This window comes from Heterocephalus glaber, unplaced genomic scaffold (assembly GCF_053883595.1).
Source record: "Heterocephalus glaber isolate CG9 unplaced genomic scaffold, H.glaber_assembly_v1.0 deba00000122, whole genome shotgun sequence".
Taxonomy (NCBI): Eukaryota; Metazoa; Chordata; class Mammalia; order Rodentia; family Bathyergidae; genus Heterocephalus; species Heterocephalus glaber.
The window spans coordinates 71,471,542-71,496,920 of NW_028258138.1; the positions used below are offsets into that span (position 1 = coordinate 71,471,542).

General features: G+C 36.8%; 1 protein-coding gene across 4 annotated transcripts in view; it reads right to left on the reverse strand.

Moving 5' to 3' along the window:
- The window catches only part of Polq (DNA polymerase theta), a 158,658-nt gene that overhangs the window by 103,454 nt on the left and 29,825 nt on the right, over positions 1-25,379 (reverse strand). For all 4 annotated transcript variants that reach the window (XM_087209112.1, XM_087209115.1, XM_087209108.1 and 1 more), the window contains one exon: positions 483-622. In XM_087209112.1, the coding sequence (XP_087065238.1) occupies positions 483-622 (140 nt within the window). The remainder of the gene's footprint in view (positions 1-482; positions 623-25,379) is intronic.

Genomic DNA, 25,379 nt, shown 5'->3' on the forward strand with positions numbered 1-25,379 from the left:
TGTGTTGCTGTAAACATCCAATAATGTTTATATGTTACTTGATTTTTATTTATTTATTTATTATTTCTTTTTTTTTTTTTGGTAGCAGGGATTGAACTCAGGACCTGGCGCTTGTAAGGCGAGCGGAGGAACCACTGAGCTAAATCCCCGGCCCTAATTGATTTTATTTTAATCTCAACAGGTATTATGTGGATGGAGAAACTATGGTCCATTTTGTCATCTTTTCTTTAAATAAAAAAAAAGAATATATAAAAAATAAAAAGAATCATCTGGCATTTGGCTTTTAACCACTGTTTTGAAACAGACTGTTACAGCATTAGCTGTATTAAATTCTAGGTTAATAATTGCATGTTCATATATTCATATAAATAGACTCAGACTTGAGAAGGCCAGGACTACAATGATCTTATTTTTTTTAAAGATATACTAAAGTTCTACTAATTTAATGCAGAAAACCAAATGAAAATGTATTGAACTCTTACCTCCAGAATAGCTCGAATCATACTGGCAGTTACTTCTCCGTCTTGTCTTTGCAGACAGCTGCGAACAGGTTTCAAGGATCCCTGAAGTAGAGCTATGCCTTTTGATTTCTCAGAGTTCTTACAAAGTAAGATACTCTCACCTATAATCAAAAACCACACATTTTCAAAATTACAACACATTTTCATAAGAACCTGCTAAAGAGAATTTAAGTTGTCTTACTTCTTTAAAAAGAGATAGCATAGGGCCAGGGATTTAGCTCAGTGGTTTCGCCGCCTGCTGCGCAAGTGCAAGGATCGGAGTTCGATCCCGGTACCAAAGAAAGAAAGAAAGAAAGAAAGAAAGAAAGAAAGAAAGAAAGAAAGAAAGCAAGCAAGCATATGATAGTTAAGATATGGTGGTTATAGCCACAGAACTGTGGCTAGTGCTTTTATTTTTTGAACTTTGGATAGAAATTAGGATATGCTACCCCAAAATACACTACTTTGTATAAATACTATTTTGAGCTAAAGACAATTAGAAAGCAATAGAGAGAGCTCTCTGCCCTCTCCCCCATTTGCCTAAAACTAAAAGTGAGACATAGATTTCCCCTTGTGAACATGTTTCTCCTCTCCTCTCCCATACTAAGAGAACAACCCTTATCACAAGAGACAAAAGGTTGGCTGTCAGACAGGGTCAGCACAAACTAATCTTACTAAAATCAACTTTCTCTTCCATTACTTTTCCCATTACTTCTCATGATTTACTGACCCTATCAGATCAAACACTTTTCCCTTTGTCTTGTCACTTCTTCATAACTTACTGACATTTCTGAAAATATTAGATGAGTCTAACAACTTTTTTGAGTCTTCACTTTTTTATGAAGAGCTCCATACACATAAAAATTAAAATATTACTGTCAGATAACATTTATATGTCTTTTTTCCTGTACAACTAAATCAATTTATTTAACAGACTCCAGTTGCATCACACAAGAAAGTAGAGGAGTATGGTTTAAATATGAAGTATCCCTTGAAAACTCTTACTCATATCATCAGGACTCGATCCCCAATTCAGCAATGTTCAGAGCCGGGGCCTAGAGAAGTGATTTGATCATTAGGGAACTAACCTCATCAATGGATTAATCCTACTCATTCATTGATGAGTTCATAGCTGAATGCATTATTAGAAGGTAGGGCCCAGTTGCAAGAAATAGGTCACTGACCCCTGAAGGGTGTATCTTGTTGCCAGCCCCTTTCACCTATGGCACTTTCCATGTCTCTCCTTCCTGCCTGCCATGAGGTAAGCAGCTTTCCTCTGCCACACACTTCTGTCACAATGTTTCTGACTTGACACAGGCCTAAAACCAATGGAGTTGGCCAACCCTTGAATCCATGAGATGAAAGAAATCTTTCCTGCTTTGTTTTTCTCAGTGATTTGGTCACAGTAATAAAAAGATGATCAATTCCACCCCCACTGCAAAAGCTAGGCCCAACTTCAGTTGCTGAGTTTGAAAATATCAGCATGGAGTACTTAAGCCCTCACCCCACTGCCTGTATCCCACCCGGATTTGGGGTCTGACTGTCTTCCTTACCTACCAGCGGCATGAGTGGGGACACAGCTTACACATTGCCACAGCCTGGGTAAACAGAGGGGCCTCAGGAATGAAGGATAGAAGACAGGCACCTTGAAAAACCACAGGCCTTCAGGCTATGTGAAGAAAATTGAGAACTGCTAGACTCCAAAATTGGGATCCCAGAAGGAATCCACTCATTCAAAAACACAGAGAGGCCAGGCATGATGGCACACACCTGTAAACCCAGTTTGTGGGAGGCTGAGCCAAGGGAATCAGCATGAGGTTGAAGCCAGCCTGAACTACAAAGCAAGACCTTCTCAAAAAACAAAAACAAAAACAAAAAAAATCACCACCAGAAAATTTTTGAAGGGGGTTTTCTTTTTTTCCTTTCCTCTTTCTTCTTCACTGGTTTATTGGAGTTGGGGAAATTTTCTTTTGTCCTTTTTCCTTATTTTTTTTGTAATTCATTTTTTTCTCCTTACTTCTTTTTCTTATCTTTCCATTTTTTCCTTTCTTCTTTAATTTTTTTCTTACTTTTTAAACTATATTATTTCATTTTTTCCTCACTTTTTTCTTCTTTCTTCTATTTATTTGTTTTGTCTATTAGCTTTATCTAATTCTACAGCTACCTTTCCATTCACTAATAGGATTCTTTCTCACTTCTCTCTCCTCCTCATTGCATATAGTCCAAATTTTCAAATCATCATCTTGCATTCTCCAGTTCCCAATACCCTATATCTTCAATAACAGAACCATTAACCTCTATCAATCTTTAGATAGTTAACTCTATATAATTACCATTGAATTCTAGTCTATTATTAGTGGAGATATAGCTGTTACATTTAGTGCATATTAACTATATGTCAATATCTAGGTTGTCTTAATGTTTATACTGTAATTATGGATTTCTTTCCTGTGGTTAAGGGAGTTATATTATTGGCTTTTATGGTATGCCAATATCCAATTTGTCTCAGACATATCTACTATAGCTGATTTGCTCTATCTGCATGGCCAGGGTCACATAATTGTTGCTATTAATGGGTTTTTTCCATGTATCAACACTCAGATTCCCTCTGTGATATTAACAGTACTGCAGTCCATTCCCAGAGAACTGCGTGTTGTGCAAAATGTACTGCATCCTCCCCTCCTGAATTAAAAGGGGCTGAGGTCAGATCCTGGGGCAGAGGCAAAGAACAATAGTTAGCCACCCCCAAAGTGCATCACTAAAAAAGCAGACTAAATAAGCTATCTCCAACTAGCAACAAATTTTCACACAATAACGGCCCACAAAGCTCATCACAAAACAGGTACACAAAAAACAATAGAAACCTGAGGAGACAAGGCAATAAAATGCCTTCCAAAACTCCCAACCACTCCAAATGCCCCCAGGCATTGAGGGGGGAAATGGCAAAAACCACACAGCCAAATTATTTGAAAGGATAACAGAAGCGATTAAAAAAAAACAGATCAAAGAGGTACTCCAAGGGATCATAGAAGATATAACCAAACAGATAATGAAAGCAATAAACACAAGGATCAGGGAACGTTCAGAAGACACTAATGAAAACCTTGCTAAGCTAAACAAAATTATACAAAAAAAAATGACCAGTGTAGCAAAGAATTAAAGTCCATGAAAGGTTTCAATCAGAAATCAAAGGGACTAAAAATTATATTGAAATTATGGAAAACAGAAGAGACCAATGTGAGAACAGAGTTTCAAAATTAGAAGACAGGGATGCTTTCAAAGACTAACTACTCAAATATACCTTAAAAACAAGAGAACAAGAAAAATGGATCCACCAGCCGCTGGAAGACAAAAAGAAGAGTAATCTAAGATTAATTGGAATAAGTGAAAAATTTGAAGATAACACAAATGGCATAAAAAATTTATAGAAATAATACCAGAAAACATTCTAAATATAGAGAAAGTAATAGATATACAGATAGATGAGAAAGATTTAATCTCAAATAGTCATAACCAAAAGAGAACCTACCCCTGCCACATAATAATCAAAGTACCAGAAATCCACCACAGGGACAAAATATTAAAAGCCATTAAAGAAAAGCAACAAATCACATTTAAAGGTAAACCCATTAGAACTGCAGCAGACTTCTCAATACAAAACTTAAAGGCCAGGAAGGCTTGGAGTGAAGTGTTTCAAGCTCTAAAAGATAACAACTTCCAACCTGACTTATATATCCTGCAAAACTCCTTCAAAATTAATAGAGAAACAACATATTTTCATAACAAGGAGCACCCCCTAAGAAATTCATGATTACCAAACCACCATTACAAAAAACTCTTAAGGATATCCTAAAAAGAGACAATGAAGCTAAAAGTGCCAATAAGTCAAATAGAATAAATAACACCTGGCAGGGTGAGCAGCTAAGCAAAAGGAGGAGGAAAAAAGGAACTCAGCAACAGGGAAATAATGCATTGACAGGAAAAAGTCAATACTTTCAGTAATAACAGTCAGTGAATGACCTCATATCCCCAGTCAAAAGACACAGATTGGCAGAGTGGACCAAGAAATAAAACCTAACAATATGGAGCCAGGGGTTTAGCTCAGTGGTGCCGCCCCTGCCTCACAAGCAAAAGGTCCCGAGTTTGAACCCCGGTACCAAAAGCAAAACAAACAAACAAAACCTAACAATATGTAGTTATGTTAGTTACTTTTCTCTCATTGCTGAGACAAATTACCTGACACCTAAAGTTGGAGGGGAAGGGGTTTATTTGGCTTACAGTTCGTAGAGATTTGAGTCCATAGTCGGCTGGCTCCAAGATAGGAATGGCAAACAGACATCACAGAGGAGAAACAACATGGCATGCACAAGATAGCAAAGGCAACAAGGGGGCCTTCAAAGCATCTTTCTGCCTCTTTTATCCCATCTAGACTACTGGGATTAGGGCAGTACTAAAACACTCACTCACATGTAGTGGTTTAGTAATCACAAACCCTTAATTCCAGTATCACACATTCCAGATTCAGCTACCTCTGACCAAATGAGGCTTTGGGAGAACATCCAGACCCAAACCATAAACAGTAGTACATAAGAAACACGTTTAATTAAAAAAGAAATTCACAGATTAAAAATCAAAGAATGGGCAACAATATTCCATGCAATGAAAACCCAGAAAAAAAGCAGGAGTAGCCATTTTAAAGTCACACAAAGTGAATTTCAAGACAAAATTGATCAGAAAAGGCAAAGAAGTTCATTACATATTGGCTAAGGAAACAATTCAACAGGAAGTGATAGCAATTATATACCCATCAAACACCAGCAAATGCAACTTCATAAAACAAACAGTAATGAACAAAAAGTCAAACACAAACAATTATAATGAAGCAGGTGCCTCAAAACACCACTGTCACAGACAAATCAACTAGACCAAAAATCAAAAGAGAAATACCAGAGTAGAACCAACCGTTGAAACAAATGAACTCAAGATACATACAGAGTTTCACCCAAAAAAACCAGAATATACACTCTTCTGAGCAGCACGTGTTACTTTCTCCAAAATAGACCATGTGCTAGCCCACAAAGCACGCTTCAGTAAATACAAAAGAATCAAAATGATCCCATGTACATTATCAGATCAACATGCAGTGAAACTAGAAATCAACAGCAAAAGATACCACAGAAATTATGCAAACACATGGAAATTAAACAATACCCTCTTGAATAATCAATGAGTCACAGAAGGAATCAAGGAAGAAATCAGGCAGTTCTTAGAATGAAATGATAGTGCCAGTGCAACATACTGGGACCTATGTGACACAATGAAAGTAACCCTAAGAGGGAAGTTTGTAGATGTGAGTGACCACATCAAAGAAACAGAGTGAACCCAAATAAGTAACCTAAAGATGTACCTCAAGGTCCTAGAAAGACAAGAACAATCCAAATCCAAAGCTAGGACAAGGAAGAAAATTATAAATTATAAATATAATATAATTATAAGTAAATATAAATATTAGAGCAGAAATTAATGAAATTGAGACTGAAAAAAATACAAAAGTCAATTGGTCAGTATTGGTTCTTTGAAAGAATAAACAAAATTGATAAACTTCCTAGCCAATCTTACAAAAAAAAGTAAAGACCCAAATAAATGCAATTACAAATGTAAAAGGCAATATCATAAAGAATTCTGCCAAAATATATTGATCATTTGTAACTACTTTGAGAAGCTGTACTCTAACAAAATGGAGAACTCAGACAAAATGGATAAATTCCTACATAAATATGAGCTACCAAAGAAGAACCAATAAGATATAAAAATCCTGACTATTTCAATATCAGGTAGGGCCTGTGATTTACCTCAGTGGCACCACACCTGCCTGGCAACTGTATGGACCTGAGTTCAATCCCTGGTACCAAAAGAAAAAAAAAAAAAAAATCAAGAACAAATCCTAGAGAGCCTGCAGGGATAGTGGAACCCTTCTACATTGTTAGTGGAAGTGTAAACTAGTACATTTGCTATGGGAATCAGTCTAAAGATTGCTCAAAAACTGAAAACTTTAAGTTCACCTTCTTGGTATTTTCCTCAGAGTAGAGAGATATCATATTACAATGATACATGCATACTCATGTTCATAGCAGCACAATTTATAATAGTTAAATCTTGAAATCAGCCTATACACTCATCAACAGATGAATGGATAAAGGAAATGTGGTATTCTACACAAAGGAGTACTACTATGCCATAAATAAGGACAAATGAGGCATTCATAGGAACATGGATGCAACCTGAGACTATACTGTTAGGTGTAATAAATCAAACACACTAAGCTTAATATCATATTACTACTTTTATATGAGAAACTCAAAATTAAAAAAATCTTTTGCAAATGTGAAGGGGATGGAGGGGATGAAGAAAAGAACTGAAACATGTTATGTACATGTACCAACTCCCTATGTGTAATATAATCATTATGTACTACAAACATGTACTAATATAAAATGAATTTTTCAAAATGCCACTAGGGGACTTCTGGGATGGTGGAATGGAAACAGCAACAAATCAACTTCTCCAAGATCTGGAATCCAGATACTGGAAAATAACAAGATGGGGAAGAAAAGGAGGGAGGTGCAACTCCAGGACCCAGGAAGGATCTGAAGGGAAAATTGGAGCCCACAGAGAAAGTAAGAAGACAGACCACAATGCAAAAAAAAAAAGGGGGGGGGGAATTGCACTTTCCTTCCAGCTCCTGGCTCACAGCATGAGAGAGGAGGATCAAATATACAGAGACACTGATGGTGGGTGACTCCAGAGGCCTTCAGGGAGAAATGCACCAGTGGAACGGAGCAGGAGATGCTGTGTGTTACAACCACTGTTAAGTGACTCCAATCCAAATGACTGCCATGTCCCTTGGAGAGGGTACTTGGCCAGGTACCATTTTAGGGAGGGGCCAACTGAACCTGGTACTCAGAACAGTCATGGGTTGGCTTCATCTCAGGGCTCTCAGTGTTAAAAAGCCACAATAACTGGGTGAGGGACAAATGTGATGTCCAAGGTCAGGGAGCCAGGAAAGGCTGGCAAGAGACACCCAGAGTATTGTAGGCTGAAGAACTCAGGCCCCAACCAGAGGTCAGGATCAGCCTGAACTTCTGTGGAGTTGAAAGCACCAGAATCAGCACCCCACCCTAACCCTACTGCAGCTTTGCTTCAATCATCTAGCATGGATCTGGGCTCTGTCTCCTTCCTTTGTCTAACAATAACAGCCTAGACATATCCTGAATTGGACACTACCACAAAACAGTAGAACTCAAAACATAACCATAGGCTTGAAATCATAAATCTTCTTTCCCTTCAGTTCTTTTATTCTTTTTGTTTTTGTTTTTTCGTAAGTGTGAATATTGTTTTCAGTTTTTTTGTTTTCTTTTGTTCTTCTTTTTTTTTTCCTTCTTCCTTCCCCTCCTGTCTTCACCAGTTTCCTGAAGCTTGGGTAAGCTTCCTTTGTCCTTCAGCCTTGCTTCTAATCTCTTTTTCTTCATTTCTCGACTTTTTTTCTCTTACCCCTTTTGAATTTTCTCCCCTCAGTGTAATATCATTCTACTGAGTAGATACTTACTGCATAAAATTTTCTAATTTCTTTTAGATTTTGTTATATAACTATAAATCTTGCACTATGGTTACAGGTGACAAATTAATAGTTATCACAGTTCCTCACTTTTTAGATTGTGCTTGATGCTACTATTATTACAGATTGTACTACTTTAGCCAAGGTGACATAGTTGTTGTGGCGATTGTTCTTCCTTGTATGCCAGTACTGAGATTGTCTGGGGATCACAAACAATGACATAGTCCACTACGAAAGAACAACAAAAAAAATCAAAATAATTACACAAATAACTAAACAGATGATGATCATAATGAAGAACATGGTTAGTAAAGCTAGAGTATATACAGGTTAAAAAAAAAACGAGGAGTGGAGAAAAGACATGGAAACCACGAATGACGAACATAAAAAAGAACTGAATTCCATAAAACAGATTCAAACAGGTATCCAGGAGATTAAAAATTCTACTGAAAGTATATGCAGTGGAATCAACTAATGTGGAGTAAAATATCAGATCTAGAACAGGTTTGTGATTACTGATCATCAAATGAAAGAGTTCTTAAAAATACCAAGGGACCACAAAAAATCAATCCAAGAGATGGTAGATGTTGCAAAGAAGAATAACATAAGATTAATTGGAATCAATGGAAAAATCTGAAGATAGCACAAAGGACATAAAAAACCTGTTCACAGAAATAACAGAAAACTTCTGAAGCATGGAAAAACAATTTGACACACAGATAAGTGGGGCATCTAGAACTCCAAATAGCCATGATCAGAAAAAAATATATATACCAAGGTATATAACAGTCAATATTCCAGAAATTCAACACAAGAATAAAAGACTAAAAGCTGATAGAGAAAAGAAACCAATCACCTTTAAGGGAAACCCATCTAAATCGCAGTGGACTTCTCAATTCAAACCCTTAAGTCAAGAAGAGTTTGGAGTGAAGTTTTTCAAGCCCAAAAAGAAAAATCCCAACCCAGATTGATGAAGCCCACAAAATTTCTTTCAAAATTGATGGAGAAATAAGATACTTCCATCATAAAGAACATCTGAACAAATTCATGGCCACCAAACCAGCACTCCAAAAGTTTTTGAAGGATAGTCTAGAAAAAAAATTTCCATAAATCCAAATAGAATGAATCCACCACAAAAGGCAAGCAATTAAACAAAAGGAAGGGCTGGGGATTTAGCTCAGTGATGCCACTGCCTGCCTCGCAAGTGCAAGGTCCTGGGTTCAATTCCCTGTAGGTACCAAATAATAATAATAATAATAATAATAATAATAATAATAATAAATAAAATAAACAGAAGGGAAACAAATGGAACCAGCAACAGGAAAATAATATGAAAAGGATAAGTCAATACATAGCAGTTATAACCATCAATGTAAATCGTCTCAACTCACCAATCAAAAGAAATAGATTGTCAGAATGGATCAATAAATAAGGCGGAACAATATGCTGCATACAAGAAACACGCTGGGCTGGGGATTTAGCTCAGTGGTGTCACTGCCTGACTCACAAGCACAAGGTCCTGAGTTCGATCCCCGGTACCAAAAAAAAAAGAAACACTTTTAACTCAAAAAGAAATTCAGACCCTGAAAGTCAAAGTATGGAAAACAATACTCCATACAACAGGAACCTGGACAAAAGCAGGGGTAGCAATTCCAGTTGCAGACAAAATGAACCAAGCCAAGACTGATCAGAAGAGACAAAAAAAGCCCATTACATACTTGTTAAGTGGACAATCCAAGAGGAAGAGATAATAATCATAAATATATATATGCATCACCAAATTTCCAATGATGAATGTCATTATATTGTATACCTAAAATGTACCAATGATTAGAATGAATAATAGATAATGCAAAATAGGAAGAAAAGGTCCAAAGGGGTAGGGGTAGTGGGAGGGGCAGGGGAAAGGAAAGAAGGGAAAGGAAAAATGATGAGAAATGGAAAAAATGGAAATAAAGTCTTTGTAAATAGGGAAGGGAGGGCTAGGAATGGGGAAAAAATAAGAACCAAGATGCATTATGTAAAGGTATAATTCCCAATGAGAAATGTAATTGTGTTATATACCTAAAATGTACCAATAAAAGAATTTAACAACAACAACAAAATATATATATATATATATGCATCAAATACCAGTGCACTCAACTATATAAAAGGAACAATAAATATGAAAAATCAGATAAACATTAATACAATTGTAATGGAGGACCTCAATACCTCACTGTCACAAATACATAGATCAAGTAGACAAAAAATCAATAAGGAAATATCAGAGCTGAATCAAACCTCTGAAAAACTGAACTTAGTAGATATTTACAGTGTTCCACCCAAGAACAGAATACACATTCTTCTCAGCTGCACACAGAACTTTCTCCAAAACAGACAACATACTACCTCACAGAACATGCTTACAGAAATGAAAAGAAATTGAAATTATCTCATGCATATTATCATATCATAATGCAATGAAATGGGAAATCAATGGCAAAAGAACCATAAAAACTTTATAAACATATGAAAATTAAGTTAACACCCTCCTGAGCAACCAATGGGTCACAGATGAAACTATAGAATAAATTAGGCAGTTTCCACAATTAAACTATAATGCCAGTGCAACATACCAGAACTTATGTGATGCAATGAAAGCAGTCCTACAACAGAAATTGATAGTGATGAATTCTCACGTCAAAAAAACAGAGCTTAAATAAATAACACAACACTGGCCATTCCACCGCTCCCAGCACAGAGGAAGGAGCCTCCCAGCTACTGTTCCACCACTCCCAGCCCAGAGGAAGGGGCTTCTGGGCCACCTATCCACCGCTCGCAGCACAGAAGGGGCCTCCTGGGCACAATTCCACCGCTCCCAGAGCTGAGGAGATGAGCCATGCAGTTGCAAACAGCACCCCACTCATCAAAATGAGAAGACACGTAAATAAGTCTCAAAACAAGACTTCCAGATCACCTACAGCAACCCCAAAGGGAAATGAGATGGAACACTCTAATACTCAACCACCTAGACTCCCTGAACTGGAAAAAAAAGAGGATATGGAAAAAGTAAAATCAAAAATAATTTCTCAGATAAGAACAGAGACTGCGCTCATAGTTCAAGACATGATTGATAAATCTAGAGGGGAGCTGAGGAACATGATGGAATCCCAACATAGGAAACAAATGGAATAAAAAAAACAGATGCAAACAGATTTCCAGGAGATTAAAAACTCCACTGAAGGGCCAGGGATTTTGCTTAGTTGTTCCGCTGCTTGCCTTGCAAGTGTAAGGTCCTGAGTTTGATTCCTGTTACAAAAAAAAGAAAAAAAAAAATGGGTAATAAATGTCTTCCAACACTCTTTGGGCCAGGGATGTAGCTCAGTGGTTCTGCCTCCTGTCTCGCAAGCGCAAGGTCCTGAGTTCAATCCCCAGTACCAAAAAAAAAGAAAAACAAACTCCATTGAAACTCTACACAACAGAATGAGTCAATGTGAGGACAGAATTTCAGATATAGAAGATAGGATTGCAATTAGTGACCAGGAAAAGAAAAATTGCTTCAAAATTGTAAGGGACCACTAGAAATCAATCCAGCAGCTGCTAGACAATGCAAAGAAGACTAATATAAGACTGACTGGACTCAATGAAGAAACAGGAGAGAGTGCAGATGACATAAAAAAACTGTTCACAGAAGTGATGGCAGAAAACTTACCAAGCAGTGGAAAAGAACTTGACATACAGATAAGTGAGGCATATAGGACGCCAACTAGCCTTGATCAAAAATATCTACACATTGGGCCGGGGATTTAGCTCAGTGGTTCCGGCGCCTGCCTCACAAACTCAGGGTCCCAAGTTCAATCCCTGGTACCAAAAAAACCAAAAACAAAAAACAAATAAACAAAAAAATCTACACATAGGCAATATAACTGTTAATATTCCAGAAACCCAACAGAAGAACAAAGTTCTACAAGCAGTTAGAGAAAAGAAACAAATCACACACAAAGGAAAGCCCATCAAAATCACAGCAGACTTCTCAATGCAAACCCTCAAGGCAAGAAGAGCTCCGAGTGTTGTACTGCAAGCCCCAAAGGAAAACAGCCTCCAACCCAGATTGATGTACCTTGCAAAACTACCTTTCAAAATTGATGAAGAAATAAGATGCTTTCATGACAAAGAGCACCTTAGGAACTTCATGAATACCAAACCAGTATCCAAAAAATTTTAGACGATACCCTAGGAACAGACAATGAGGATCACAACCCCAGGAAGCACAGAAGAATGAATCCATCAGACATGACAAGAAATAATATGTAATGGGGGAGGATCAAACAAAAAGAAAAAGTCATAACAATGATAAGTCAATACATATCAGTTATAACCATCAATGTTAATGGTCTCAACTCACCAATCAAAAGAAATAGACTGGCAGAATGGATGAAACAGCAAGATCCAACAATATGCTGCATATAAGAAACAAGCTTAATTCAAAAAGAAACTGATAGACTGAAAGTTAAAGGGTGGAAAACAATACTCCAAGCGACGGGAACGAAAAAAAGTAGGAGTAGCTATAATCTTTGCAGACCAAGTGGATTTCAAACCCACACTGATTAAGAGAGACAAAGAAGGACACTAACTACATTCTTGTAAAGGTACAATCCAACAGAAAGAGATGACAATCATAAAAATATAGGCACCAAATGCTAGTGTGCGCAACTATATAAAACAAATAATAATGGACATGAAAAGTCTTGTATGCACTAATATAATAGTAGTGGGGGACCTCAATATGCCACCGTCACAAATAGGTCAATTAGACAAAAAATAAGTAACAAAATACTAGAACTCGATCGACCTCTTGAACAAATGAACTTAACAGATGTTTACAGAGTGCTCCACCCCACAAAATTAGAATAACTTCTTTTCAGCTGCACATGGGTCATTCTCGAAAATAGACCACATACTCACTAACAGAACATGTTTAAGTAAGTGCAAAGGAACTGGTGTTATCCCTTGTGTATTATAAGACTATACTGCAATGAAATTGGAGATCAATAACAAAAGAAAGTGCAAAAACTTCATAAACACATGGAAATTGAACAGCACACTTCTGAATAACCAATGGGTCACAGAGGAAATTAAAGAAGAAATCAGACAGTTCCTTCAGTTAAATGACAATGACAATACAACATATCAGAATCTATGGGACACAATGAAAGCAGTCTTACGAGGGAAATTCATAGCAGTGAATACGCATATTAGGAAAACAGAAGGAGCCCAATTAAACAACCTGATGCTGAACCTCAAGCTTCTAGAAAAAGAAGAGCAGGCAAACCCAAAGCTCATACAAGGGAGGAAATTATAAGGATCAGAGGAGAAATCAATGCAATGGAGATTAAGAGAACAATACAAAAAGTCAATGAAGCCAAGAATTGGTTCTTCGAAAGAATAAATAAAATTGACAAACGCTTAGCCAACCTTATCAGAAAAAGGAAAGAAAAGGCCCCAATGCATGCAATTAGGAATGAAAAGGGTGAAACTACAACAGACACAGCAGAAATCCAGAGGATCATCAATACCTACTTCCAAAACCTATATGCCAATAAGATGGACAACACAGAGGAAATGGACAGATTCCTAGATACATATGAATTACCAAAGTTGAACAAAGAAGACCTAAAAATCCTAAATGACCCGATATCAATCAATGAAATTGAAAACATAATTAAACACTTAGCAACTAAGAAAAGCCCAGGTCCTGATGGTTTCACTGCTGAATTCTACAAGATATTTAGAGAGGAACTACCGCCACTACTGTTTAAATTCTTCAATGAATTTGAAAGGGAAGCAATACTCCCAAATTCATTCCTGGAAGCAAGCATCACCTTGATCTCCAAAGCAGATAAAGACCCAACTGAAAAAGAGAACTATAGGCCAATCTCACTAATGAACATAGATGCAAAAATCCTCAATAAGATACTGGCAAATAGAATGCAGAAGATCATCAAGAAGATCATACACCCTGACCAAGTGGGATTCATCCCGGGAATGTAGGGATGGTTCAACATATGCAAATCAATCAATGTAATACACTATATCAATAGAGCCAAGGACAAAAACCATATGATCATCTTAATAGATACAGAAAAGCATTTGACAAAATCCAACACATATTTATGATAAAAACCTACAGAAATTGAAATAGACAGTCTCTACCTCAATTTGATAAAAGCTATCTATGAAAAACCAACAGCCAATATCATACTAGATGGTCAAAAACTGAAATCCTTCACACTAAAATCAGGAACAAGACTGTCCACTATCACCACTCCTGTTCAACATAGTTTTGGAAACATTAGCCATGGCAATTAGACAAGAGAAAGAAATAAAAGGAATAAAGTTAGGAAATGAAGAAGTCAAATTGTCATTATTTGCAGATGACATGACACTCTATATAGAAGACCCAAGAACGCCACCAAAAGTCTTATAGACTTAGTAATCAAATTCAGTCTAGTAGCTGGATACAAGGTCAACACACAAAAATCAATAGCTTTCCTCTACACAAACAATAGACTCACTGAGACAGAAATAGGGCAAACAATTCCTTTCACAATAGCATCCAAGAAACTGAGATACCTAGGAATCAACCTAATAAAAGAAATCAAAGACCTCTTCTCTGAAATACATATTAATTTTCAAAGCTGGATAAAGAAGATATAAAAATTCTAAGTAAGCCAATACTAGTCAATGAAATTGAAGATGTAATAAAAACTACCAGCAAAGAAATGCCCAGGTCCTAATGGATTCACTACTGAAATCTACAAGAACTGTAGAGAAGATCTAATGCCACTACTCTTCAAACTCTTTCATGAAGCAATACTCCTAAACTCATTCCTAGAAGCAAGCATTATTACCCTGATATCAAACCAGAAAATGACCCAACCAAAAAAAAACAGAACTACAGGCTAATCTTAACATAGATACAAAAAACCTCAATAAGATACTGGCAAACAGAATGGAGAAATCATCAAAAAGATTATATACCATGACCAAATAGGATTTGTCCCAGGGATGCACATGATCATCTCAATAGATGCAGAAAAAACATTTGACAAAATTCAACACATTCATGATAAAAATAACCCTACAGAAAACTGGAACAGGTCTTTATCTCAATCTGATAAAAGTCATCTATGACAAGCCAACAGCCAAGTGATCATACTAAATGGTCAAAAACTTTCACTCTAAAATCAGGAACAGGACAAGGATGCTCACTATCACCCCTCTCTTCAATATAGTTCTGGAAACATTAGCCAGAACAATTAGACAAGAGAAAAAAATAAAATGAATATGGATAGAAAAAGAAGAAGTCAAACTATCATTATTTGCTGATGACAGGATACTCTACATAGAAGACCCGAAAAACTCTACCACGACTGCTAGAATTAATAACCAAATTCAGTAGCATAGTAAGATACAAAGTCAACACTCAATACCATTCCTGTACATGAACAACAAACTCACTGAGGGAGAAATCAGGGAAACACCTTTCATAATGGCATCAAGAAAAATAAAATACTTAAGAATCAAACTAACCAAGGAAGTGAAAGACCTATAGGTTGAAAACTATAGTACTCTGAAGAAAATCAGAAAAGATATTGGAAAATAGAAAGATATCGCCTTGAATAGTTAGATCCAATATAGAGAAAATGGCCATATTTCCAAAACTGTTATACAGATTTAAGGGAATCTCAATACAATACCAGTAAGATACTTCACAAGAACAGCAAAAACAATCCTAAAATTCATTTGGAACCAGAAGAGACCTAGAATATCAAAAGCAATGCTGAGCAGGCCAGGGATTTAGCTCAGTGGTTCCGCCATCCGCCTCACAAGTGCAAGGACCAGAGTTCAATCCCTGGTACCAAAAAAAAAAACAAACAAAAAAAAAAGTAACAAAGGCAAGAAAGGGGTCATCACAATCCCCAATTTGAAGTTATACTACAAAGCTACTGTGATTAAAAAAAAAAAAAAAAAAACAGACCTGAACACCACTGGAACAGAAGATGCAAAAACAACTTCAAACACACTCAGCTACCTTATCTTTGACAAAGGTGCCAAACACCTTCATAGGAAGAAAGACAGACTCTTTAATAAATGGTGCTGGAAAAACTGGCTTTCCACATGGCAAAACCTGAACCTAGACCCAAATCTCTCACCATGCACTAAACTAAAGTAAAAATGGATGAAAGATTTAAATATAAAAACAAATAATCTGCTGGAAGACACAACAGGTAAAACTCTTGAAGAGACAGGTATAGGCAAAGACTTTATGAACAAAATCCTAATAGCAAAGGAAATATTACAAAGAATCAACAATTGGAATCACATCATATTAAAAAGTTTTTGGGGCCAGGGATTTAGCTCAGTGGTCCCAGTGCTGGCCTTGCAAGCGCAAGATCCCAAGTTTGATCCCTGGTACAAAAAAAAAAGAGAGAGAAGCTCAGCCAGTCCCAGCACCCAGAAGGAAGCTCCCTGCCTCCATCCCAGGCTACCAGGGCAGAGAAGCTCAGCTGGTCCCAGCACCCAGAAGGAAGCTCCCTGCCTCCATCCCAGGCTCCTAGGGCAGAGAAGGTGAGCCTGTCCCATCACCCAGAAGGAAGATCCCCACCTCCATCCCAGGCTCCTAGGGCACAGAAACTCAGCGGGTCCCAGTACCTGGAAGGAAGCTCCCCTACTACCATCCCAGGCTCCTAGGACAGAGAAGGTGAGCCAGTCCCAGCACCCAGAAGGAAGCTCCCCCACTGCCATCCCAAGCTCCTAGGGCAGAGAAGGTGAGCCGCGTGGGTGCCAGAAGCACACCCCCACCCCATGAAAATGAGAAAACACATAAACAAGCCTCAAAAACAGAGTTCCAGGTCACCTACAGCAACCCCAAAGGGAAACGAGATGGAACAATCTGATACTCAACCACCTGGACTCTCTGAACTGGCAACAAAAGAGGATCTGGGAAAAATGAAATCAGAAATAATTACTCAGATAACAGCAAAGATTTTGCTCATGGTGCAAGACATGATTAATAAATCTAGAGAGGACACAGATAAAAAAATAGAGGATCTGAGGAACATGATGGAATCCCAACACAGGAAACAAATGGAATCCATAAAACACATACAAACAGATTTCCAAGAGATTAAAAACTCCATCGAAAGTCTGTGCAGCGGAATGAACCAATGTGAGGATAGAATTTCACATATAGAAGATAAGATTGCAATTAGTAAGGAGGAAAAGAAAAATTGCTTTAAAATTGTAAGAGAACATGAGAAATCAATCCAGCAGTTGCTAGATGATGTACAGAAGAATAACATAAGACTGATTGGAGTCAGTGAGGAAAGAGGAGAGAGTGCAGATGACTTTAAAAAACTCATCACAGAGGTGATGGCAGAAAACTTCCCAAGGAGGGGAAAAGAACTTGACATACAGATAGGCGAGGCATAGAGGACTCCAAATAGCCTTGATCAAAAAAAAAATCTACACATAGGCATATAATTGTTAAGATTCCAGAAATCCAACAGAAGAACAAAGTTCTCCAAGCAGTGAGAGAAAAGAAACAAATCACGTACAAAGGAAAGCCCATCAGAATCACAGCAGACTTCTCAATGAAAATCCTCAAGTCAAGAAGAGCTTGGAGTGATGTATTTCAAGCCCTAAAGGAAAACAGCCTCCAACCCAGATTCATGTACCCTGCAAAACTATCTTTCAAAATTGATGAAGAAATAAGATACTTTCATGATAAAGAGCACCTTAGGAACTTCATGAATATCAAACTGGCACTCCAAAAAATTTTAGACACTACCCTAGGAAAAGACAATGAGGATCACAACCCCAGGAAACCCAGCAGAATGAATCCATTGGGTGTGACAAATTAAACCCAAAGGGGGAGAATCCAACAAAAAGTCATGACAAGGCTTTTAAAACTTTGAACTTCATCTCCCTAATGAGTGTATAATTCAATCTTATTATTGTACTGATTAGTATTTTTCTGATTCTAGAGTTGCACACCATTCCTTGTGCTATACTGGCTATTTATCATCTTATGTCTACATTTTCATTGGGTTGTCTATTAATGAGCTCTAAGAATTCTTTATATAGTCTGGTCATAGGTTATATACATTGTAAATATGGTCTGTTTAAGGACTACTTTTCATTTTAATGATGTCATTGAAAGTTCTAAATTTTGACGGAATCTCATTTATCAATGTTTTTCCTTTATACATCATGTTTTTTGTATCCTAGGTAGTTCTTGCCTACCCTGAATTCATAAATATTTTCCCTTATAATTTCTTCTTAAAGTTTTATACTTTTAGGTTTTCTTATTTAGGTTCATAGATCCCTTCAAGTTATTTTCATGTATGGAAATAAAGGGTTGAAGCTAGTTTTTTATATATGAATACCAAGTGTTCTAGTGCCCTTTGCTGCAAACACTATCTCTTCCTCGGCTCTTGAATTGAGTTTATAGTCTATAAAATGCTAATGTTAAATAATCTTTCAAATCTCAGTGGACCATATATGTGTGGTTCTATTTCTAGATTCTCTGTTTTATTCCAATGATCTATATGTCTTTCCTTACACCAACACTGCCTTGATTACTGTAGCTTTAGAAGAAGTCTTAAAATTAGGTACTAAACGTCTTCCAACACTGTTTTGTTTTGTTTTTTTTAACTTTTCTAGGTCCTTTGTACTCCTACATAACTTTTAAATTTCAATATCCAATTCTTCATTTATAGCAACTATTCACAGACCTGAATTTTTATATATACCTTGTGTTTTCTAATCCTGCTAAATTCAAGTTCAAGTTCTAGGGGCTCCTAGAGATTTCTTAGTATTTTCTCTGTAGATGATCATTTCATCTACATATAAAGATTTTGCTTCTGTCATGCCAATCCTATCCTAGTTGTGTCATTTTATTGTCAGACTATTTTGGTGGGGACTAGGTTTCAAGGTTTAATGGACAGATAAAGAGTAAGCATATCTGCCCTTGTTCCCCACCTTAAGGAGAAAGCACTGTATTTTCTCCATTTATATAATTCGTTCTTGCTGGAAGTATGGAGTACATGTCTTTAATCTGTTGAGAAGTTTCTGTTCTACTTCTAATCTCCTGATAGCTTTTACCATGAACAGCTGTAGAATTTAGTCCAGTACTTTTTCTCCAACTAGTGACAGGATCATATGGCTTTCTCCTTTCCTCTGTTTAAATGATGACTTTTGGGGGTGGATCTTCCAATGCTGAACCAACACTGCCATCCCTATAACAAAACCACTTTCTACATACTGCCAGGTCTGACTTCCAATAGTTTGTTTTGTGAAACAAATTTCTATCTATGTTCCTATTTTTTTCTTCTATTATCTTTTTCTAGTTTTAGGATTAGCACAATGTTAACTTCCTAAAATGAGGGGATAAGTGTTTCTTCTTTTTTCTGCTTTAATTGTTTGACATAATTTATCAGTTAAAATGTATATGATCCTGCTGTTGTCATATAGGTAGGTTTTCAAGCTAGGAATTTACTTTCTTTAATAGGTGCTATTCAAATTTTATATTTCCTCCAGAGTTAGTTTCATTAATTTGTCTTCCAAGGTACTTCTTAGAAGTTGTCAAATTTATTTCAAAAAAGGTTTTTGTAATATGTTTTCTATATCCTTTTAAATTCTGTAAAATCTGTGGTAATGTCTCCTAGATCTTAATATTGTAATTTAAAAAATGTATAACTGATATTGTGTAAGAGGAAGAAAAGGTCTGAAAGAGCAGGGGAATTGGGAGGGGTAAGGGAGGGAAAAAAGGGAAAGGAAAAAATATGAGAAGAGGAAAAAAATGGAAACAAGGTCTTTGCAAATAGGGAAGGGTGGAGGGGGTGAAGGGAGGGCAAGGGAAGGGGAAAAAAAATAAGAGCCAAGATACTCATGTAATGGTACAAGATCCCAATGATGAATGTAACTGTATTTTATACCGAAAATGTACCAATAAACTTAAGGGGGGGGGGAGCTTTTGCACAGCAAAAGAAATCACCACTAAAGTGAGGAGACAACCCACAGCTAATCTTCAGATAATGCACTAATATCTAAAATATATGAAGAACTCAAGCTGAGGATTTAGCTCAGTGGTTCCACTGCCTGCCCCCGCAAGCGCAAGGACCTGAGTTTGATCCCCGGTACCAAAAAAACACAACAAAAAAACAAAGAACTCAAAAAATTGGACCGCTAAATTTAAAGACCCACTCCAAAAAGTAGGCATGGGGGGAAAAAGGAACATATCTCCATTGCTGGTGAAAGTATAAACCACTATGGAAATCAGTATGAAAATTCCTAAAAAAACTACAACTAGAGGTTCCATTTGACCCAGCTATTCCCCTTCTAGGTATCTTCCCAAAAGAGTTTAAAGCATCACACCACAGCAATATATGCATACCCATGTTTATAGCAGCACCCTTTGTAATAGTTAAATCTTGGAAACAGCCCATATACCAATCAACAGATGAATAGATTAAAAAAATGTGGTATTTACATACAATGGAGTACTACTCTACCATAAAGTAGGTTAAACTTGTGCCATTTTTAGGTAAATGGATGCACATCAAGACCATAACTTTTTTTTTTTTTTTGTACAGGGAGTTTGATTACCAGGCAGGGGCTGTGCCTCTGAGCTACATCCCCGGCCAAGACCATAATTTTAAGTGAAATAAGTCAGACACACAAGTTTAAATATTGCATTTTTTGTCTTGTGTGAGAAACCCAAAGGGTAAATAAGGAGCATAATGGAGAACAGATATTGGGAAGTAGAAAGAACATGTTCAAATGGGAGGGAGATCAAGAGAGGGGGAAGGGGGGCCAGGGATTTAGCTCAGTGGTATCGCAGCCTGCTGCACAAGCACAAGGACCCGAGTTCGATCCTCAGTACCAAAAAAAAGAGGGGGTGGGGAATGGGAAAAGAAGGGAAAAGAGATTTTAAAAAGAATGAAAGGAAAAACAGAAACAAAGCTTTTGTAAATGAGGTGGGGAAGAAAGGTTGAAAGGAAATGGGAAAGAGGAATTAAGATATGTTATACAACGGGGCCGGGGATTTAGCTCAGTGGTTTCACCACCTGCTGTGCAAGCACAAGGACCTGAGTTCAATCCCTGGTACCAAAAAAAATAAAAAAATTTTTAAAAAGATATATTATACACAGGTAGAAATTCCCTATGATGAATGTGATTTTATGTATGGCAAATATATTCTAATACAAGAAATTTTTAAACCAGAAGAAAAAAAGAAAAGCTTCTGTGCAACAAAGGAAACAGTGAAGAGCCAGGGATTTAGCTCAGTGGTTCTGGCACCTGCCTCACAAGTCCAAGGTCTGGAGTTCAATCCCTGGTACCAAAAACAAAAAACAAAACAAAAAATCAGAAAACAGTGAAAAGATAATCCACAGATGTGGAGAAAACACATGCATTTCATACTACATCTGGTAAGGAGGTAATATCCGAAATATGCAAGGAGTTCAACTCAATAGCAAAAAAAAAAGTAATCTTCCCCCAAAAATGGGAACAGGACCTAAATAGATACTTCTCAAAATAAAATGTACAAATGGCCAAAAGATATGTTAAATGATTGCTAAATGCAAATTTAAAGTCTCAAATGAAAGATCTGATAGCTCACATCTGTTAGAATAACTATAAGAACCAAGATATATCATGTAAAGATACAAATTCCCCATGATGAATGTCATCATATTGTATACCTAAAATGTACCAATAAACTTAATGAAAAAAAAAAAGAATAACTACTATCAAGACAAAAGATAACAAATATTGGCAAGAGAACCTGTGTACTGTTGGTGTGAATGTAAATTAATATAACCAATATGAAAAATATCATGGTTCCTCAAAAAAAAATAAAATAAAACCAGTTACTATATGATTCAGCAAGCCCACTTCTTGGTATATATCCATAGGAATTGAAATAGGTATGTTAAAAAGAACTCTAGATTCTCAAGTTTACTGCAGCACACTTCACAATAAATAAGTTATAAAATCAACAACCTAAGTGTCCATCAACGGATGAATACATTAAAAAAGTGACATACTTTATGGCTGAGTAGCACTCCATTTTATAGAAAAACCACATCTTCTTTATTCAGTCTCCAGTTGATGGGCAGTTGGGCTGTTTCCAAGTTTTAGCTATTACAAACTGTGCCATTATAAACATGGGTGTGCATATATCACTGTGTATGATTCTTTTAATTCTTTGGGGAAGATACCCAGCAGAGGAATAGCTGGGTCAAATGGGACTTCTACTCCTAGTTGTTTGAGGTATCTCCATACTGACTTCCACAGTGGTTGCACCAGTCTGCACTCTCACCAACGATGAAAGAGGGTTCCTTTCTCCCCACAACCTGCCAGCATTTGTTATTGGTTGATTTCATGATAGCAGCCATTCTTTCTTGGGTGAGGTGGAATCTCAGCATTGTTTTCATCTGCATCTCTCAAATGAATGTAACTGTATTGTATTCCTAAAATGTACCAATAAATAAACTTAGTGGAAAAAAATGTGACATATATACATGATAGAATATTAGTCAGTCATAAGCAAAAAGAAAATTGCATCCGAGAGCACTGTATCTTAAATCCTGTTCCTTACAGTGCCTTGGCAATTATGTAAATGCAAGAAATCACTTTGCTTCCAAAGCCAGATAATGAGTGTTCTGGTCTTAATTATGTGAAGGCTCTAACATATCAAGAATCAGTGCATCGGTGGGCTGGGTTTGGGACGTGACAACTGCTTCAGGTGGAATGTCACTTAAGCTTTGTGTTCTTAAATATTATCAATGTGAATCATTATATATATTTTTGTGGAAAAATTCTCCTAAGTGTAAGTTATTATGTAAAATATAGTACCATGGACACAAACAGTTTAACTTTTAATTTAGAAATCCTAAAAGATATAAATTGTATTGATATGCATTAAAAGTTTGTTTTAATTTTATGTAGAAGTGTAAAGTGTTAGGTAAAAACTGTTTTCATTTATCCATTTAAACACTTCGTTACTTGAATGTCGTGTTAGCTGGTCAGCAAAAGCAAGCGGCTCCCTAGTGCAGCTCTTTGAACCAGGAGGTCCCTGCCTCAGTCACTGGCTGGGGCCAGGCCAGGCAGTACTGGTGCTCAGGAGCATGAGGTTAGTGTGACTCCTCACCCTCAGTGTTGCCCAGGGCCCTCAAACTGTTTCCTGCTAGTTCTTACCTTCTAGGACCCATTGGCAGTCACAAGCCTTTAATGCAAAACAAAAAATGAAGCAATTCTTTTGTTTATGTTAAATTTCCTCTAATATCCCACACCACTCTTAACTGTGCTCATTGTCACTTTAAATTTCAACTGTACCCTATTTTTGTCTAAATATCAGATGTGCTATTGGTATAACTGCACACCAAGACCCAGGGATGTAGCTCAGTGGCAGTGTGCCTCCCTGGCAAGCCCAAGGTCCTGAGTTCAATCCCCAGTACTGGAAGAAAAAAAAACCTATTAAAAATTGCACACCAAAAAGAAGCCAAACAATGCTTTGCACTAACTGGATCCCTGCTTTTATGCAAGTAAAGATGGATTCAGCTCCAGCTAGAGCTTCTCTCTCTCTCTGTGCCTTTCTCTTCCCCTCCCTTCCCCTCCCCTCCCCTCTTTGTGTGTGTGCATGTGTGTGTGTGTGTGTGTGTGTGTGTGTGTGCACGTCTCCCCTGTTTCTGATCTAACAAGCCCAGGATTCCAGCTCTCAGAATCCCCTGAACCCACCTCCGATGAACTCCAGGTAGTTAGTCCTCAGAATTAGTTATCCCTGCAATGCTTTCCGCCATGCCCTGGGGCTCTGCAGCTTCTCCTACTGGCATAAAGCACAATTGTAGTAATATTACAATTCAGAAGAAAGAAGGTTAGGATAGTCTATGCATGTTGTAAAATAATGAGTGTTTACAGTTACTTTCTCCTAAATAAAAATTTATACTGGAGTGGATAGAATTCCATATGTAGACTTACAACTTTGCTAAGTACTTTTTAGATTGCTTAAAACGTTTTCAAGATTTTAAAAGATGTATAAGTTTGCAAATATAATGGAAATGCTATATATCTTTTGAAGTGATAAAATTTGTGCTGAAATTTTTTTGATAGTTTTACATATTTTATTGGTATATTTTTTTCATTCATTAATTTTATTGGTGCATTTTAGGTATACAATATGCTGACATTCATTAATGGGAATTTGTACCTTTACATAATATATCTTGGTTCTTATTTTTTTCCCATTCCCCTGCCCTCCCTTCAACCTCTTCCACCCCTCCCTATTTACAAAGACTTTGTTTCCCATATTTTCCTTTTCTCATATTTATTCCTTTCCCTTCTTTCCTTCCCCTACCCCTCCTATTTCCCCTCCCACTTTGGACCTTTTCTTTCTATTTCACATTATCTGCTATACTTTTTGATCCTTATTTACACTTTCAGTTTCTCACACCAGAGAAACTATTCGGTATTTACACATGTGTGTCCTATTTATTTCACTGAAGAGTATCACCTCAATGTGCATCCATTTACCTATAAATGTCTCTAGTTTCTCATTCTTTATGGTGAGTAGTACTCCACGTTGAAATTTTAAAGAAAGTATGTTGTAATAATGCTGTTGTAAGTTATATTTTTATGTCTCTCTTTGCCTATTTCCTATTTCAGCAATTTATTGTTATGAATGTTCATAGAATTATAATTGCTTAACCACTGAATGATAACATTTGTTAGTGGTAACTGGAAGATTTTATTTGTGAAATTCTGCAGAATTCACTTTTCTATTTCCAATATTTTCTGAAATTAAATAAAATTTTCAAGTCATTGATGTAATAAAATATAAAACAGAAAAAAAAATTGTCATTTGCAGCAACGTGGATGAACTTGAAAGATATGATATGCTAGTGAAATTAGCAAAGCACACAAAACAAATGCCACATGTTCTCACTTATTTGAGGAATCTAAAAATAATAAAAATAATTTTTAAAATAAAGAGGAAAAAAGAAAACCAAACACTTAGAAGCAGAGAGGAAAAGGGGTTACCAGAGACTGGGAATGGAGGAAGGGAGAGATACTGGTTAAAGGAAGATGAATGATTGAGGTGATGGATATATTAGTTACCTTAATTCAACCCTTCTACACTGTATACATATATCACAGTATCACTTTGTATCCTAAAAAAATATACAAGTAAACCAGGCATGGTGGTGCACACC